The following is a 17,024-nucleotide window of genomic DNA, read 5'->3' as shown; positions in this document are numbered from 1 at the left end:
CATCAACAAACACTGCTGAAATGTGAAAATGGGTTGCAAGTAGAAAAAGTTTGAGAAGCCATGCCCTATATATTTCTGTTTGTCAGTGATGATGTGCTAGTTGTACAGTATCAAGCCCTGGAATGTTTTAGAGCCTCTCAAATTAGGTCTATGATTACTCAGAATTTGGACCAGTAATCCAAATAGGAAAAACCAAATGGATGAAAAATTCCCATTGTTTAGACTATATTAAACAGTTAGATCTACCTGTCAAGATTGTCCATGGATGTATATTTCTTGTATAGATATTGCAAGACAATATTGAATTGGGTCCATAATTGAACAGGAGAAAAGTGATCAGGATTTTCTTTGGCAAATTGCAAAGTACTTTTAATAAACCCCAACCTTGTCACTGAAACAGAAGGCCATTAAGGGTGTTTGTTATTATGTTTTATTGATATATGTTTTCTTTTTGGTTCAGACCTCTGATTTTATCTGTTTAGAGAGCTCCCCACATAGAAACTCCAGTACACATGCAGATCAACACTTCCATTTCTAGTCCTGGAGAGTTGCTCTAGCACCAGGTGGTTAAGCCACATGTGGTGGCATATACCTGAGGAAGGACTTGAACCCAGGTCTTCTTGACTCCAGGGCCAGCTCTCTAGCCATTTACCCATGCCTTTCCAGTAGCACATTTTGTTATTCAGTTGTTCAGACACATCAGACTCTTTGTGACTCTATTTGGGGTTTTCTTGGCAAAGATACTGGAATGGTTTGCCATTTCTTTCTCCAGTTCATTTTACAGTTGAGGAAACTGAAGCAAACATGGTTAAATTATTAGTCTAGGCGGGTGGCTAGGTGGCATAGTGAGTAAAGCGCCGGCCCCAGAGTCAGGAAGACCAAGTTCAGTTCCAGCCTCAGCACTTAATACACACACACACACACACACACACACACACACACACACACACAACTAGCCGCATAACCTTGGGCAAGTTACTTAACCCCAATTGCCCTCCAAAAGGCAAAAAAAAAAATTACTCATCTAGGGTCACACAGCTAGTAAGTGTCTGAGGTTGGATTTGAACCCAGGTCTTCCTGACTCCAGGCCCAGCACTCATCTACTGTACCACCTAGCTACCCAGGTATGAAAGAGATGTCAAATTCAATTAGAAGCCGATTCTAATGGGCTACATATTGACTTAAAAAACATCAAATTAATATCTGTTTTGTATTTCATTTTTACTTATTTTGTTAAACATTTCCCAGTTACATTTTAATTTTGTTTGGGCTACAACAAGTTTGACATCTCTGAAAAGTATGTCATCAAAGAAATGTATAATCAGAAAAGGGTGTGGACTGCTCACATAGCAAAAAGTTAAGGAATAAGTGTTGGTCAGCTCATGTGCTCTATTAGTCCCTTCACAGTGTCAGGAGATACTGGGGAAAGCCCCTAGCACATTAGGTAGACCCCATGTTGCAGCCCTTTTGTTAAAAAAAAAAAATGGATAGGAGCCCTAAAGAATATTGATGGATTACAATCTGCATCATTGAAGTGGTTACTCACATGGATCTATTGGAATATATGAAGTTTAAATAAATGTCCCAAGTTTTGCTTTTCTCCCAATAATTCGATAACAAGCAAGCAGTTAAAAGGATGCTGTGTTTAAGGAATTGTGTTAGATACTGGAAATATAATAACCACCCTCATATTTTAATTGGGTTGGAAAAGATACATTAAGTGTACAAATAAGAATAATACAAAGTAAGGAATGATGGGGGCCTAGAGAGAGGGGAAAAGGTGTCCTAAGAAGATTAGATTTGGGAAAGAATACCTGTAACTTGAGTGGCATCAGGGGTAAGGGACGGTGAAAGGAAGTCAAGAAAAACCCTTCTAAGCCTGAAACCTGAAGATTATCTTGGAGTCGTTTTCCTTGTCAGTTTTTATCTAGCTTTTTGCCAGGTTCTGTATCTTTGTGACGTCTTTCACGTGTGATGCTTTATGCTCTCACTACCGCTCTCTTTACTCAAGACATCTTCTCATTCTGCACTAGTAGAACCTTCTCTGACATTTCCCTATGTGCAGCCTCTGTCATCCATATCAGGCTCATCTTCACAAAATGTTCGTTTCATCATGCCATATCCTGATTCAAGAATGTCCAGTGGGTTCTTCTCCATGATTCAGACCGTCATAATGGGCACCCAGCCTTATTCCCATCATCCTCAGACACTTGTTATCCTTGTGGCCCTGGGCAAGTCATTGAACCTCTGCCTCAGTTTCCTCTACTCTAAAATGGGAACAACAGCAGCACCTACTTCTTAGAGATATTCTCCCCAAATATACAGCATGTACATACAGAAGTATGTCAAAACAAATCACAAGGTAATTTTCAGAATTAGGAGACTAGAAACAATAGTCAGTCCCTATTTATTCAGTGACTATATGTGCCAGGTGCTAAGTGCTGGGGATCCAGACAAAGTAGTAAGACAGTCTCTGCCTTCGTGGAGTGCCTGATCTAATGGGGGAGACAGCACACACAAAAGTGGGGGTGGGAGAGAATTAAAGGGGCCACGATGAAGTCTGCAGCCAAGGGGGGGAGATGACTAGGAGGTGCTGAGCTTCAGAGTTGATTTCATCTTGCAGAATTATGTGTTTCTGGAGATGATGAAGTCCAGGAGAGCAGCCAGGTGGGAAAATGACCAGAGGAATTCTGAGTGCTCTCCTTAAACTGGAGGAGGTTCAGGGAAGAAATTAATTGAGGCTACTCCAGCAATTCAGACCAGGCAATGAGGGCCTCAGCCTAGGTGATAGTAGTAGATTTGTGAATGGAGAAAAATGGGAAAAGGTGAATGTGAAAAATGTTTTGGGGAAGAATTAACAAGATTTGGCAACTGATTGGAATGGAGAGTTGAAGATGAAACCAAGATTGCAAACCTGAGTTAACTGGAAGAATGCTTGTGCTCTTGTCAGAAACAAGGAAGGACAGGAAAGATGGAGTGGAAAATAATGTATTCTCTTTTGGACACAGTGAATTTGAGATCTTTTTGGAACATCAAGTTCAGAATGTTCAGTAGGATGGTTGGTAATAAGGGACTGGAGCTCACGAGGTAGATTTATGGATTTGGGGGAATCATCAACACAGAAATGATCATTGAACTCATGAATAAACACACAAGAGAAAAGGAGTCAGGAGAAGGCCTTACGGTACTCCTCAGGTTGAGCAGTATGACATGGAGGACAAGTCCAGCTAAGGAGACTTGAGAAGTGGTAAAACTAAGAGAAAAGAGAATGACAGAAACCCAGAGAGGGGAAAGTATCTAGGAGGAAAGGGTAGCCAACAGTTTGAAATGCTTCAGAGAGGTAAGGAAAGGTGAATGGTGAAAAAAATGTCATTTGATTGAACATTTAGAAATCATTGGTTACTTTGAAGAGAGCAGTTTCAGTATGATGAAGTAGGAAATCAGAATGCAGGGAGTTAAGAGAGAGAATGGGAAGTGGAGGCAATGATTTCTAGGAGTTTGACTATAAAAGAGAGAAGAGTTATCTGACAATTTCTTGAGTGTATAGTAATGTCAAGAGATTCCTTTTGTTTACTTTTTTAGGACAGGGAACCCTGGGCATGTTAGCAGAAAACACTGAAGCCATAAGTATATAGGAAGGAATTAAAAGATTGAGATCAGTCTTCAAGTTAACAGGAGTCATTCACCAATAATCATACTTTGGGGGTGTACAATGCTGTTTCCACATATTAAGCAGACCTGGCCTTCACAGCAACCCTATGAAGTAGGTACTATAAGTATTATTGTCCCCATTTAGTATATGAGGAATTTGAGCCTCATAGAAAGACTAGTCCCTTGTCACATAGGTAGTAAGTGATCAAGGTTAGATTCTAATTCATGATTTTCCTACTCAAATTCATAGCTCTTCCCACTCTACCATGCTGCCAGTCAGAATATTGGTAAACAACATGTGTTGGGGAACTGAATTGACCAATTCAGGATAGAATGTTCATGTAGGTAAAATTAGTGAGAGATAGTGAAAAGAGATAGATTCATAAACATGACAACAGGTTTCCCATTTACTTCTCAAACTACCTTAGATATAAGCTTTCTACACTTGCTCTCTTGTCTTCCACTAAAATTTCTTTGTTCTATATTATAAGACTCCTAATCTATAAAATTTGACTGGTAGTATGTGATTCACGCACAACAGACATGTGAAAGTCTACCTTCTTATCCTTTGTTCCCTATCCATGCAGAAAATGTATTCATAATACTTCAGCCTAAAGAAGCAACCACAACTGAGGGGAAATATCCCCCTTCCTTTCTTTACACCCTAGGAAATAGTCCTAGTTGCTACAGTAGATAGAGAGAAGGACTGGAACAGTCAGTGCGCGAGGATTTAATACCCTAATTATTCCCTTGCTTATCAATAGTTAATCAGTTTTCACTAAGTACCCTTTGTACACAGCACAACTGGACTAGGTCTTGTGGGAAATAACATGAGATAAGAAATATTTAGATGCTTTGAAAAAGTAGAGCACTTATGAATGTACAGTACTCTTGTTAAGAAGCAAAAGATAGAGGGCATGATCCTCTCCCAGTAAGAAACTTGCAGAATAGTTGTTGGAAGAAAACACCCTATGTACATTATGTATGATATGGTTGGTTTTATTTTTGGTTTTGATCTCCCTTGAAATCTTTCTTCACTGCCTTATTGTGGTGTGGAGGTGGCTCCAGATTGATAAAACAGTTGCAATCAAAGTGCCAACTCACACAGGTCCTGTCACACTGAAAAAGTTTCAGGTATAGGCATGGTGACAAAATGTGTCTGGTGTCAGTTGACTAGCATAGCTAAATCTGGGGAAAGGTCTGTTATCAAGTTGATGAATTTTTTGGCCTAGGGAACTCTCAAAGATTGTCTGCCAAGTTGTAAAGAGGATATTATCAGTCAGGGAAATACCTACGTCGGTGAAATCATAGCTTCTTGAAATATTTAAATGAATATACATTTGAGCATGTGTGCACATTTTATGTGTGTTTACAGTTACATAGCTGTACATAATATGCAATTATACCAGGGCAGAGTATTGGTTGTGACTGTTGAAGCATTTCTAGGAATGGCTGGTGCTAGATCCTAGACCCTCTACAAAAATAGATAGCTAAATGACTTTTTAACAATTGTTTTGTGGTAATGCGTAGCCTTTATTCTTTGAAATAAGAATATTATCATCAGCAAAACTTAATTCCCAAGTGTAGCGCACTGTGAAAATCATTGGAAATGCAAAAGAAATAGATACTATTTCTACCTTCCAGAGGCTTTTACACTTTATATAAAGAGTATATTTACCCAAAAAAAGGATAAATATTAATAATAGCTCATGTCATTTGATCGTGTCATTAGGGCCAAAGGAGGCTTTTAGAGGCCAACCTAGGCCAAGCCCCATCATTTTGTTCTAGAGGAGTGAGAGCCAGTGGGGTAAGTGACTTGCCAAGGTCATGCAGTTTGTAAGTTTCAGAGTCTTCACTCCAGGCCCAGTGCTTGAACATGATGCAAAGATCAAATGCTACAGGAATGCAAATGTAGTGGTCATGAGAGGCTGGGACAGGTACCAGTAGGAATGCTGAGAGCATTTTGGGAGAACAAGGGATAAAACAGTTTGGCTAAATTAGAAGGTCCTAGAAAAAGTGAGACATAAGTAACACTTTGACTGGAGAGAACCTTGAATACTAAGCAAAGGGATTTGGAATTATCTAGTTTTATCCCAGCATCTAGCACAGTGCTTTCTGTCCAGCATAGATAGTATATAGTTACTGCTTGTTGCAAGAAAGAATAGACATTTGGGAAGTCACTAAACATTGTTGGTTTTATTTTGGGGAAGGGGAATTGGGTATAGCAGCACTTTAGGAATACTGATCTACCAGTGCCGTGGAGAATGAATTGGAAAAGGGAAAAAATTAACAGTAGAGAAGCCAGTTGCAAACAATATTTGTGTAATATGACTAAGGCCCTAGATTTTTATTCCCTAACAGAGGGAATACAAAGAAAGATATGTTTCTAAATGATCTGGCAATGGAAGAAACAAATAGAACTGCAAGAAAAGGGCATGATTCAGCATGTTAATTGGCTTCTATGTGTAAAATACTGTTTTAGGTGCAGAGGACAGATCGAAAGCCTTTGGTTGTCTCTCCTTTGCCTTCATGACATTTAGAGTCTAGAAGCAGGATATGATAGACACAGATAACTGTAGTATAAAAAAGAGATACAAACAGATTGTTAATATGGGCTCCAAGTGTGGGATCATTACCCCCTCAGAAGATCCAAAGAATTCCAGGAATAAAGAATAGCATGACAGCAAAAGACGAAGCCCAAGAAAGTACAGGGTATTGTAAAGTAGTAACTTCAGCTAAAATACAGAGTCTGTAAAAGGAGATAATATAAAAATAGCCTGAAAAGGGAGGGGCGTGGAGGGAGGCAGGTGCCAAATTAAGGAAAGCCTTAAGATGGCAGGCTAAGGCATTGAACTTTACTTGTCACGTTGAATGACTTTGAGCAGAAAAGTGACCAAGATCATTGCATAAGGAAGATAAAAATAATTGTAATAGCTAGTGTTTACTTTGTGTTATAAAATTTGCAGAGTGCTTTACAAACATCATTTCATTTCATCTTGACAACAACCCTGGAAGGTAGGTTCTATTATCCCCATCTTACAGATGAGAAAATTGAGGAAGAAGATAAATGACTTGCCCGGGGTAACCTAATAACTATCTTAGGGAAGACTTAAATTCACTTCTTATTTATTTCAAGTCCGAGGCACTACTAATACAGCTAGCTCCCCAGTAAGTTCAGCAGTAATGTGCAAAATGGAAGTAGGTAGGAAAACTTGTGGGATGGAGGAGGGGATCTTGAGCAGAAAGGGTTTGATGGCTTGATAGAATTTATGTGGGGCAAGGGACAAAGGAAGGGAAGGGTCAAAGATAACTTCAGAGATTTCAATTCTGGGTGACTAGAAGATGCATTATTGCCAGTTTTAGGGAACTGGTTTAGGGAGTAAAATAAATTTGTTTTTTAGATCTGTTGAGTTGTTGGGATGGGTTTGTGTTTTAGTGGGAAAATCCTGAGCTAGAAATCAGAAGGCTTGATGAGACCTTCAGGTGAGTTCTTTAATCTCCATGAGTACATAAAAAGACTGTGCTAAATACCTTAATCCTTGGGGTTCTCTCTAGGTCTAAGGGGGGGTATAATTCTATTGCTGTGGTTTATAACCACACATTCATCATGATAAAGTTACAGTTTTCCATTAATATTGGACAGATTTTTAATCTTCAGTTTGGATTTTTCTTTTCAAAATATTTTTATGGCTGAATAGAATAGTTAAAATATTGTTACTCCATCTGTTCTGCTGAGTAATAATTGAAAGGATTGATACATATTATAATGTGTAAATTGTTGTTTAACATTACCTTTTTCTTACAATATAGTTCTGAAAACTTTCTAGGATATTCCATTAACTTGTTGCAGTACATAGCTAACTAATGTTAAAGCATCCTAATCTGCCCTCTTCAGCATGACCTTGAAAACTCCTTTATCCCACTTTTCATGCTTGTAATAGTAGTTAGTTCTGTTTCTTAATGAAGGCTGGTGACCATGAACCTACTACCATCTATTCAACTCAATTTCCACTTTGAAATAACTGTTAAGTTCTTAATAACATGCAGAGAGCTTTGTAAAATCTTAAAGAATGATGTAAATGCTGATTATTGTGATGGAGCTAGGTGTTTTCTGTTTTAGCTAAGTGTTTTCTTTTTCTCTTTTGAGATATTTGCATATGTGTATATATATATGTATTTGTGTGTGTGTCCCTGAGTCAGTTGTATTGAACATTTCCCTTATTTTTTCTGGTCAAAATAGATTTTATGTAGTGTATGGATTTCTAAATTAGGGGTTGAGGATTATAGACTTACATAAGATATATAACTCCATAAGTTAGAAATTGATATAGAGTAATTTATTACTTGCAAAGCCTAAAGGGGGAAAAAATATATCTGTTTTTATAGATACTTTGCAAAATTCTGTAAAGCAAAATAATTAGAAGAACCTGATATTTACAGTTGATTTATACATATAGTACATTATATTGTTGTTGGATCCATTATAAACTAAATTCTCCTTTTGAGTTAAGTATTAAAGAGGTATATAGCTTTGTTCAGTTGTACAGTTTCAAAAGCTCTTTTGTTGTGAACTTTGGCCTTTTTAATAGAAGTATTTTAATTTTATGGTGTTTTATTCAAGTGTGTACCAATGATGTATGTATGTTTTGTTTTTTGTTTTTTGTTTTGTTTTTTGCTGTCCTAGTCACGTGAACTGGAAATTTCAGTTTATTGGCGTGATTGGCGATCTCTCTGTGCAGTCAAATTTCTAAGGTTAGAAGATTTTTTAGACAACCAGCGACATGGCATGTGTCTCTATCTGGAACCCCAGGGTACTTTATTTGCAGAGGTAATAAACTTGATTGTTTCTTCTTAAAAACATAACCATAGATTTAAACCACATAAGTATAAAACATTGGAGAATTAAGATATGGTAGCATAGAAGAATCTAAACCCCAACAATGGCTTGGGTGTCAAGAGACTTGTGGTGTGGTCCCACGTGGCTCTCCCACTGACTTTGGCCTAACCTTCCTGTGCTTCCTTGTTTCTAAAATGAACACACTCCGCCAAGCAATCTGTAGGGCCCCATCCAAGCCTCAAAATAAGAGTATGCTAGTTGATTTCATAGAATGGAAACCATATGGACTCCCTAAATTTTTTACACTTCCTTTATAACAGGTTACCTTTTTTAATCCAGTTATTGAAAGAAGACCAAAGCTTCAAAGACAAAAGAAAATTTTTTCAAAACAACAAGGTAATTATTTTACTAAAAAAAAAAAAAGTTTCTGTATGATGAGATACTAAAGTGCTTCATAATAAAATCTAAATGGGATTCCAGAAAGTGAGATCAAGGCTTTCTGTATTCATCTTGAAACTACAGTTGATACCATGCAGCTGCATCTAGTAATGGATAGTTTAAAACTGCTAAACAGGTGGCAAATTCAGTTTGTTCTCCATAAATTAGGAACACATGAATATGATTTTTTTAATTATGGCTTTTGGTAATATATAAAAAAAATAACTTACACTCTTGTCTTTTTATTCACAATATCCACAGGCAAAACATTTCTCAGAGCTCCTCAAATGAATATTAATATTGCCACTTGGGGTAGGCTGGTAAGAAGAGCGATTCCTACAGTAAATCATTCCGGCACCTTTAGCCCTCAGGCTCCTGGGCCTGCGACAGTGCCCGTGGTTGATGTTCCTATTCCAGCACTAACACCGCCAGCAAGGTAAATATCTTAGATTTGTAAGCAGGGTTTGTGGAAAAGTTATTAGGGATTTGTATGTATGTTGATCAACAGTAAATTAGTTAAAAGTTGTTTTCTTCCTTTAAGTAGGAATGTGAAATTAGTATTTCTATATTCATTAAAAGAATCTCAAGCTGACATTTAAAAAGAAAAATCTAAAGACATTTTAAAATAGGTGTCTTTAGTTTACTAATTTTGATAAATGATTTTCTCTTCTACAAGTGACCCTACAGTAACCAAGTTGGACTTTGAGCTTGAACCAGAAGCACCTCCAGCCCCACCACGTGCATCTTCCTTTGGAGAAATACATGAACTTTCGGAATTAAGAGTTTTGGATGTACCAGGACAGGCAAGACATTTTTTAAAACATATCAACTTACTTTTGTCAAACAAAGTTATAAATGTACAAAGAGAAATTTAGTGATATATTTCTAAACTGACTTAAATAATATTGTTTAAATATTTTATCTACGAGCAGATTATATTTATGTATGGAATTTTCCCAGCTAACCTAGATATAGTAAATAAGAGAGTCAATATCTTAATCTTTAAGAGTTATTGAAATTAATAATTTGATGTTCCAGTGACCCATTTTAGATGAAAATTTCCTCTGAGCCAGAAAGATATTAATTTCTGTTATATGTCACCTTGTCTGAAACACACAAATCATTTTACCATCTGACTGTGCATTGTTTTTCATTGTAACCTACATTACAGTTAGCTGTCTTACTTCACCACCTCCCCATTAGACAGTAAACCCCATGAGTTCATTTACACTGTCTCTTATACAAACTTTATGTCTGTCTCAGAGAATAGTATATTTTTCAGCACACATTTGGTACCTATTAAATGTTTATGAAATTGAATATATTCCATGAGCTACCAGAAGACCATTCTTGTATGAGAACAAAGTGTTAAACCTGGTTAGATCATATGTACTTGGTTGTTATTTCAACCTCATTAGACTACATTCACATTTTCTTTAGAAGACTGTGTTGCCTCTCAAATTACCTAACTACAGATGTGGTCTTATATTTTTTGAAAGTTAATTGATTTTTTCTTAATATTTGATAGGATTCAGAAACAGTTTTTAATTTTGAAAATGACAGAAATAGTATTGCTTCAAAAAAACAAGCTGAATATGAGCCTCCTATCCCTCAGTCAGGCCTGGAGTATGGTGGTATTCAAGAACCTGAGGATAGAAGGTAATATAAATTCATGTTAGATATGAAACTTACTGACTAGATTCTCATTTTATAAATTTGTGATTTACTCTAACATTTCTGTTGATAATTACTCTTTTTCAGATCTCCGCAGAGGTTTCAGTTTAGTCTTCAAGACTTTAGGTGTTGTGCTGTATTGGGTAGAGGGCATTTTGGAAAGGTATGTGCTTAAAAAAATTTTCTTGGGGCAACAAGGTAGCGCAGTAAGAGCGCCAGCCCCGGAGTCAGGAGGACCCGGGATCGGTTCTGGCCTCAGATACTCACACCAAAAAAAACTGGCCGTGTAACCTTGAGCAAGTTACTTAACCCCAATTGCTTTAAAAAAAAAATTTTTTTCTTGACTAATTCTAAAAGTAAGTTATTTTTTTTCTCCTCTGGAGAGTTATTTTATTTTTCAGAGTATTCAAGGCTAAATAACAGAACAAAATCCAAACTATTGAAATAAAGTTAATAGTAATATTTTACTCTGCTACATTTAAAAAGAAAGAAACTATCAAGTTATATTGTTTTAACTTAGAAGGAGTAGTCTCATCCTTTTTGAAAAAGGGTGAAATACAAAGTTTAAGTAAATAACTTACCCATAAAAATAATTTTTCTTTATCATTGCAGGTGCTTTTGGCAGAATACAAAAATACAAATGAGATGTTTGCCATAAAAGCCTTAAAGAAAGGAGATATCGTTGCTCGGGATGAAGTAGACAGGTTAGTTTCAAGAAAGCAAACTAAAATTATTTGATCTTCATTTTTCCTGGGTTAGGAGATATTTTAAGGAGTAAGTTATTTATGTACTGAAGTGTGTCTTTCTCCATACGTTGTGTAGCCTTCTCTTTTTGCATTTCATTCTCTTTTTGGAAGAATTTAACTGCATAATGAATTCAGATACAACATAATGAAATTCAGAAATTAATAATAGCTACAACGTTGTTGTTCTTGACATTCAGTATGATGTTATAAAAAGTAGGACAGTTCTCTAATTGTAAAAAAAGACATAACTAGCTTTATGATATTGCCCTCTCATCGTGTTTCCTAAATGTCACTTAATTGATAGTCACACATTAATATGACAGATAAGAGCCAGCATCTTAAAAAAAACCCAGTCCAATCATTCTTTACCTCTCCTCCCCTTCAAGGCCAAAATTCTTGAGAAAGCTATCCAAACTTAGTGCCTCCATTTCCTTTCCTCTCTTTCATTCCTAAACCATGTGTAATGTGCCTTCAAATCTCATCATTTAACTGAAGCTATCCTCTCCCCAATAAAAGTGATGCATTAATTTACAAATCTAATGGTCTTTTCTTAGTCCTCAGCCTTCTTGACTTCTTTGTAGCCTTTGATGCTGTTCATGACCCTTTTCTTTTGGATATTTTCTATGACACTACTCTCTGTTGCTGCGTCTTTCACCTACTCTTTTCCTTCTCTGCTGAATCTTCACTGAGGCTAGATCCATAAATCATACATTTTTCCTAAGGACATATCCTAATGCTCTTCCCACTCCCCCACCCCCACCCCGCCACCCTGTCCCCGCAAAAAATACTATTTTGCTCAGTGATCTCATCAGGGTTTAGTTACTTCTGTACAAATGATCTCTAGAGCTCTTTATCTATTCCTAGTTTCTTGAGCTCCAGTCTCACATTGCTAACTGTCTCTTGGACATCTTGAACTGGATGTCCCATAGATGTCTCAATTACCATGTCCAAAACAGAAATCATTATCTTTCTCCCCAGAGTTTTCTCTTTTCCAGACATCCCTATTTTTTTTTCCTTATGGAGTCATTAGCTTCTTTTTGATCAATTCTAAATTTCAGGTAACTTTTCTTGGGTATGATTTTGTACCTCTTATTCCAAGCTGTTAATTCTCTTTCCAAATCATTTCTCCTTAGCTCCATTTCTTTTTTCCATTTTTTCCTCTTAATACTCTCATTTGGATTATTTTAGTCATTTTTGGCTTTTTTCCTTTTTTATCTTTTTGGTTAAGCCTCTTCCCATAATTCTAGTTGAACTTGTTTCCAAGTTGTGTTTTTCTTTGAGAATTGACTTGTAGCTATTTTTGAGTCCTTTTTTTTCCTAGGGTTGTATCTTGAGCATTTCTGTCACCATAATAGACAGAAATGCTCAAGATACATTTTGTGGTGGACTTATTTGTGGTGGATTCTTTTTTTCATTTGTTCATTCTTCCAGCCTACTTCCTGGTTTGGGGCTTATGTTATGATTAATTTTTTTCTCACTTTACTACGGAATGTCCGAGTTTAGTTTTATTCTCTTGGATCTGTCTTTCTTGATGTATTGTGTGTTGTGTTATTCTAGAATCTCACCAGCCTGCAGATTTTCGATGCTCCCAGAAAATCTGCATGTTCCTGATCTGCTTTTAGGGCTACACAATCCTTCTGTTGTAAGTTCCAGTAGACTCTTGTAGGACTCAGTCCCTTTGAACCAGGCAGGAAGCTGCACTGGAGAGGGACAGAAATGCTGGTTCCCTTTGATCTAGGACTCCTGCCCTGGTTGTTCTGCTAAAGGCTTCGGACTGGGCAGGAGCCTGGGACCAACTGGACCCCCTGCAGCTCCTTAGGTCTGAACCACACAGCTGTTTGTGTCTGAACTTGTACCTAGCTCAGTTCACAGTCTTGGGCCCCCCTCACCCTGGACCACCACCCCACTATAAGATCTTGGATCTGTCTCTCAGAACTGGGTGGGGAGTAACAATATTGCCATTTAGTAACCTGTTCTCATACCCTGCATAAGATGAGGCTCCTCTTTTTGTGACCTCTTCTTACCCTGGTGCACAACCTTCGTCCTCCTTCAGTTCCTATGTAGGCATGACTCACATGGTGACCCCTGGCCATACCTGATCCCAAGGTCCACAGACTGCTTTCTTTTCTGCCTCTCTCCCCATGCCAGCCTGGACTAGAAAAATGCTTTACTGTGATCTTTTCCCTAGATTTACCAATCAGAACTTCATCTGGTTTGTTTTCTAGATGTTTGTGGAGGAGCTGGGCTGTATCACTTCCTGCTCCTCCATCATATTGGCTCTGTCTCACCGTCTCTGACTTTTGAGGGCACCACCATCCTCCCTCTCACTCAGCTGCCCTACCTGGATGTCTTTCTCCCATTTGCTGCATGTATACTCTCTGTCACCAAGTCAGATAGTCAGTAAACATGCATTAAGCACCTCCCGGCTGCCAGGCACAGTCCTAAACCTAGAGGTCAGAATCAGTCCCTAGCCTCAGAAAGCTTACAGTCTAATAAGGGAGACAACAAGCAAGCACATACATGTGCACAAAGCAAGCTGTATACAGAATAGATAGGAAGTAATGAAGAGAGGTGAGGCATCAGGATTTGAGGGTTTAGAAGAAGCTTCCTACAGGAAGATGGAATGTTAGTTAAGACTTGAAGGAGGCCAGAGAGGTCAGGAGTTGGAGTGGAGGAGAGCATGGGGGACAGCCAGAGAAAGGCCCAGAACCAAAAGATGAAGTGTCCTTTGTGGAGCAGCCCAGAGGCCAGTGTCACCGTATTAAAGAGTATGTGGTGGGGATAGGTAGGAGAGGGCTAACTTATGGGGCTTCGGATGCCAAACAGAGCATCTTGTATTTGATTCCGGAGACAATAGGGAGCCACTGGAGTGTATGGAGTAAGTGGGGCTGACGTGGTTTTACCCTTTAGGAAAGTCACATGAATGGCTAAATGGAGGATAGATTGGAGTGGGGAGAGACTTGAGGCAGGCAGATCCACCGGCAGCTGTTGCAACAATCAAGGTGTGAGGTGAAGAGGGTCTGTACCAGGATGGGGGCAGAGTCAGAGGAGAGGAGAGAAGGGGGCATGTTTGAGAGATGTGGCCAAGGTAAAATTTGCAGACCTTGACAACAGTTTGGATGTGGAGGTTTGGCAAAGGAGAAATCCAGGATGGAAGCCCGAGGGACTGGGAGGATGGTGTTGCCCTCTGCTGTACTACCAATGAAATTACAGATCCAGGACGCACACCCTCCTCCCTCCCTGCCCCCCCCCCCAAATAAAAAAGGAAAGACTATGCTAAAAAGAGTTAGAGAGCTGTCCACAGTGGCTTGGTTCATTCCATTGCATAAGAAGGAGCAGTATTATTTACTGTAAGAAATGTGAAGTCGGGGTGGCCAGGTGGCACAGCAAGTAAGAGCACCGGCCCCATAGTCGGGATGACCTGGGATCGAATCTGGGCTCAGACACTGAGCACCCACCCAGAAACACCTGGCCGGGTAACCTTGAGCAAGTCACTTAACCCTAATTGCTCATAAAAGAAAAAAGAAATATGAAGTCATGAGATCAATATTTGGAAGAAATGTTTATCTTATTAGTCTAGTATCTATTGGTATTCATGGGATGCTGTGTGATGCAGTAGAAACTGAAGTCTTCTGGCTTCATATTCTGTTTTTCCCTGCACTGTCTCGATAGATAGATATAGTACAGGGAAGAACATGTCTGTGTTTAACAGACATGTGACCTTGGATAAGTCATTTTTCTGATACTGACTTGCCCAGGGTCGCACAGTTCTTCTTCCTGATTCCAGGCCTGGCACTCTATCCACTGCACCTTAAAAATAGTAAATGATACCTTTCTAGCCCCTGCCTTACACGGTTGCTAAATTAAGATAATGTACATTTAAGAAACAAAACATTTTAAATTGTAAAATGTCATAGGTAATATTGATAAAAAATATATTTCCAGCATGCTTAGGAAGTAAACAGAGAAAGCATATTTAAGAATTTGACTTGTCAGTGTGGTCCAAGTTGAATACAGCCACCTAGACGTCCTTTGTTCACTTCCACTCCTCTTTTTCTTGCTCCCTGGAATCACACAGAAGGTTTTGTGTATGTTTGCAGGATTCTCTGGAGCCTGTGTTCCTCGCTTGGCAGAATTTGATAGTTGTCCAGTTAAATTCTCCTGTCACATTGTTTTTGTAACTCTTTATTTGTAATGTGGAGAGTCAGCCTGGCAGAGTGGATAGAGTTAGTCTCCAAAGGAGGACAAGCTGAGAGCACCGCCACACCACTGACCAGGCTGACTTTGTGTCCCTAGGCAAGTGACCAGTAGTGTCCCCTCCTTTCCCCCCAGTTGCTAGTTACAGATTTGCAATGACAAAGGGCATTTTCTCATCTAGAGTTACTAATAGCCAAGAAAATCATAAGTCCAGTCCAGAAAAGAAATTGGAATGTTGATCATTTGGCATAGTAGAAGCAAATCTTTTTCTTTCCTGGAAAAATTTGACTTTATTCCAGAGGAAGAAAGTAGAAGACTTATCTGTATAAAATGGTATTATGGAAAACTAGTGCTGACCTCTGTAATAATCCTTTTCCTTTTAAATATCTTTCAGCTACACAGTGCATTACTCAAACCAGTTCTTGGTAGGATACCCTTTTTAATTAAGTAAAATCAAAATATTGTTCATAATTCATTGAAAAGAAAAATATAAGGATGGACAACATAGGGCTTAGATTGTTATTTCCCCTTACTGGAGATAAATTCAGAATCAGAAGATGTGGTTGATAATCATCTATCTTCAGCTTTATCTCTTTCTTTATACCATTTAGTAACATGGGCAGCTAGGTGGTGCAGTGGATAGAGTGCCAGGCCTGGAGTCAGGAAGAGTAGCTGGGTGACCCTGGGCAAGTCACTTAACCCCATTTGCCTCAGTTTCCTCATCTGTAAAATGAACTGGAGAAGGAAATGGGAAACCATTCCAGTATCTTTGCCAAGAAAACCCCAAATGGGGTCATGAAAAGTCATACATGACTGAAAACAACAATAACAATAAAAAAACATGATAGTAATATAAATAGTTTTTATTAAATACCTCACAAAGAATATATGATTCAAATGTTTTGGTGTAATTGAAAGGAAAGCCCATTGTAATTATAGTTGTGTGGTACCCGTATTCTGGGAATATATGAGTACCTACAGTGTACCTCCAGCTGTGCTGAACACCCAAGAAAAGGAACACCCAAAAGGAGCCTGGTCCCATTATCCATTCTCCTGGCTGGGGATGGGGACATAGGACAGATGTGTATGAAGCCATTTGGTGGAGTAAGAAATGGGCTCAGGAAAAAAGGAATGGCAGGAATCAAGAGTTCCCCACTGGGGGACCCACAGCTGGTCACTGGTCACGCTGTTACCTGACAGAGCTGACCTAGATTTCCCCTGTCATCCTGTGAGATGAGGGTTGCCTCCCTTAGGGTGAAGTGGCTGCTACTTTAGCATGATATGGAGAACAAAAAGAAGAAAGGCAAAGTAGGTTGGTTGGTACTCATCTCATTAGATGATAAGCTAGCAGAAATGGGGGACGGTGGTAAAATTAGATGCCCCAAAGGCTAAAGGGAAAAAAATCCCAACAACTAATAGCTCGTCTTGATAGTACTGCTATGAAGTTGTGTTTGCATGTACTACTAGGGTTGGAAAAGGCC

The 17,024-nt window shown here is 38.6% G+C and overlaps 1 protein-coding gene across 2 annotated transcripts in view; it reads left to right on the top strand.

Moving 5' to 3' along the window:
- The window catches only part of PKN2 (protein kinase N2), a 193,651-nt gene that overhangs the window by 137,508 nt on the left and 39,119 nt on the right, over positions 1 to 17,024 (top strand). For both annotated transcript variants that reach the window (XM_069094550.1, XM_069094549.1), the window contains 7 exons: positions 8,336 to 8,479; positions 8,809 to 8,884; positions 9,188 to 9,362; positions 9,603 to 9,729; positions 10,455 to 10,585; positions 10,688 to 10,763; positions 11,213 to 11,304. In XM_069094550.1, the coding sequence (XP_068950651.1) occupies positions 8,336 to 8,479; positions 8,809 to 8,884; positions 9,188 to 9,362; positions 9,603 to 9,729; positions 10,455 to 10,585; positions 10,688 to 10,763; positions 11,213 to 11,304 (821 nt within the window). The remainder of the gene's footprint in view (positions 1 to 8,335; positions 8,480 to 8,808; positions 8,885 to 9,187; positions 9,363 to 9,602; positions 9,730 to 10,454; positions 10,586 to 10,687; positions 10,764 to 11,212; positions 11,305 to 17,024) is intronic.

Source organism: Petaurus breviceps, unplaced genomic scaffold, assembly GCF_028583685.1.
Source record: "Petaurus breviceps papuanus isolate PSGF00001 unplaced genomic scaffold, PetGlider_PUasm1.0 220, whole genome shotgun sequence".
NCBI classification, from domain to species: domain Eukaryota; kingdom Metazoa; phylum Chordata; class Mammalia; order Diprotodontia; family Petauridae; genus Petaurus; species Petaurus breviceps.
The sequence above is the reverse complement of the archived record's forward strand: the minus strand, read 5'-3'. Positions and strand labels throughout refer to the sequence as shown.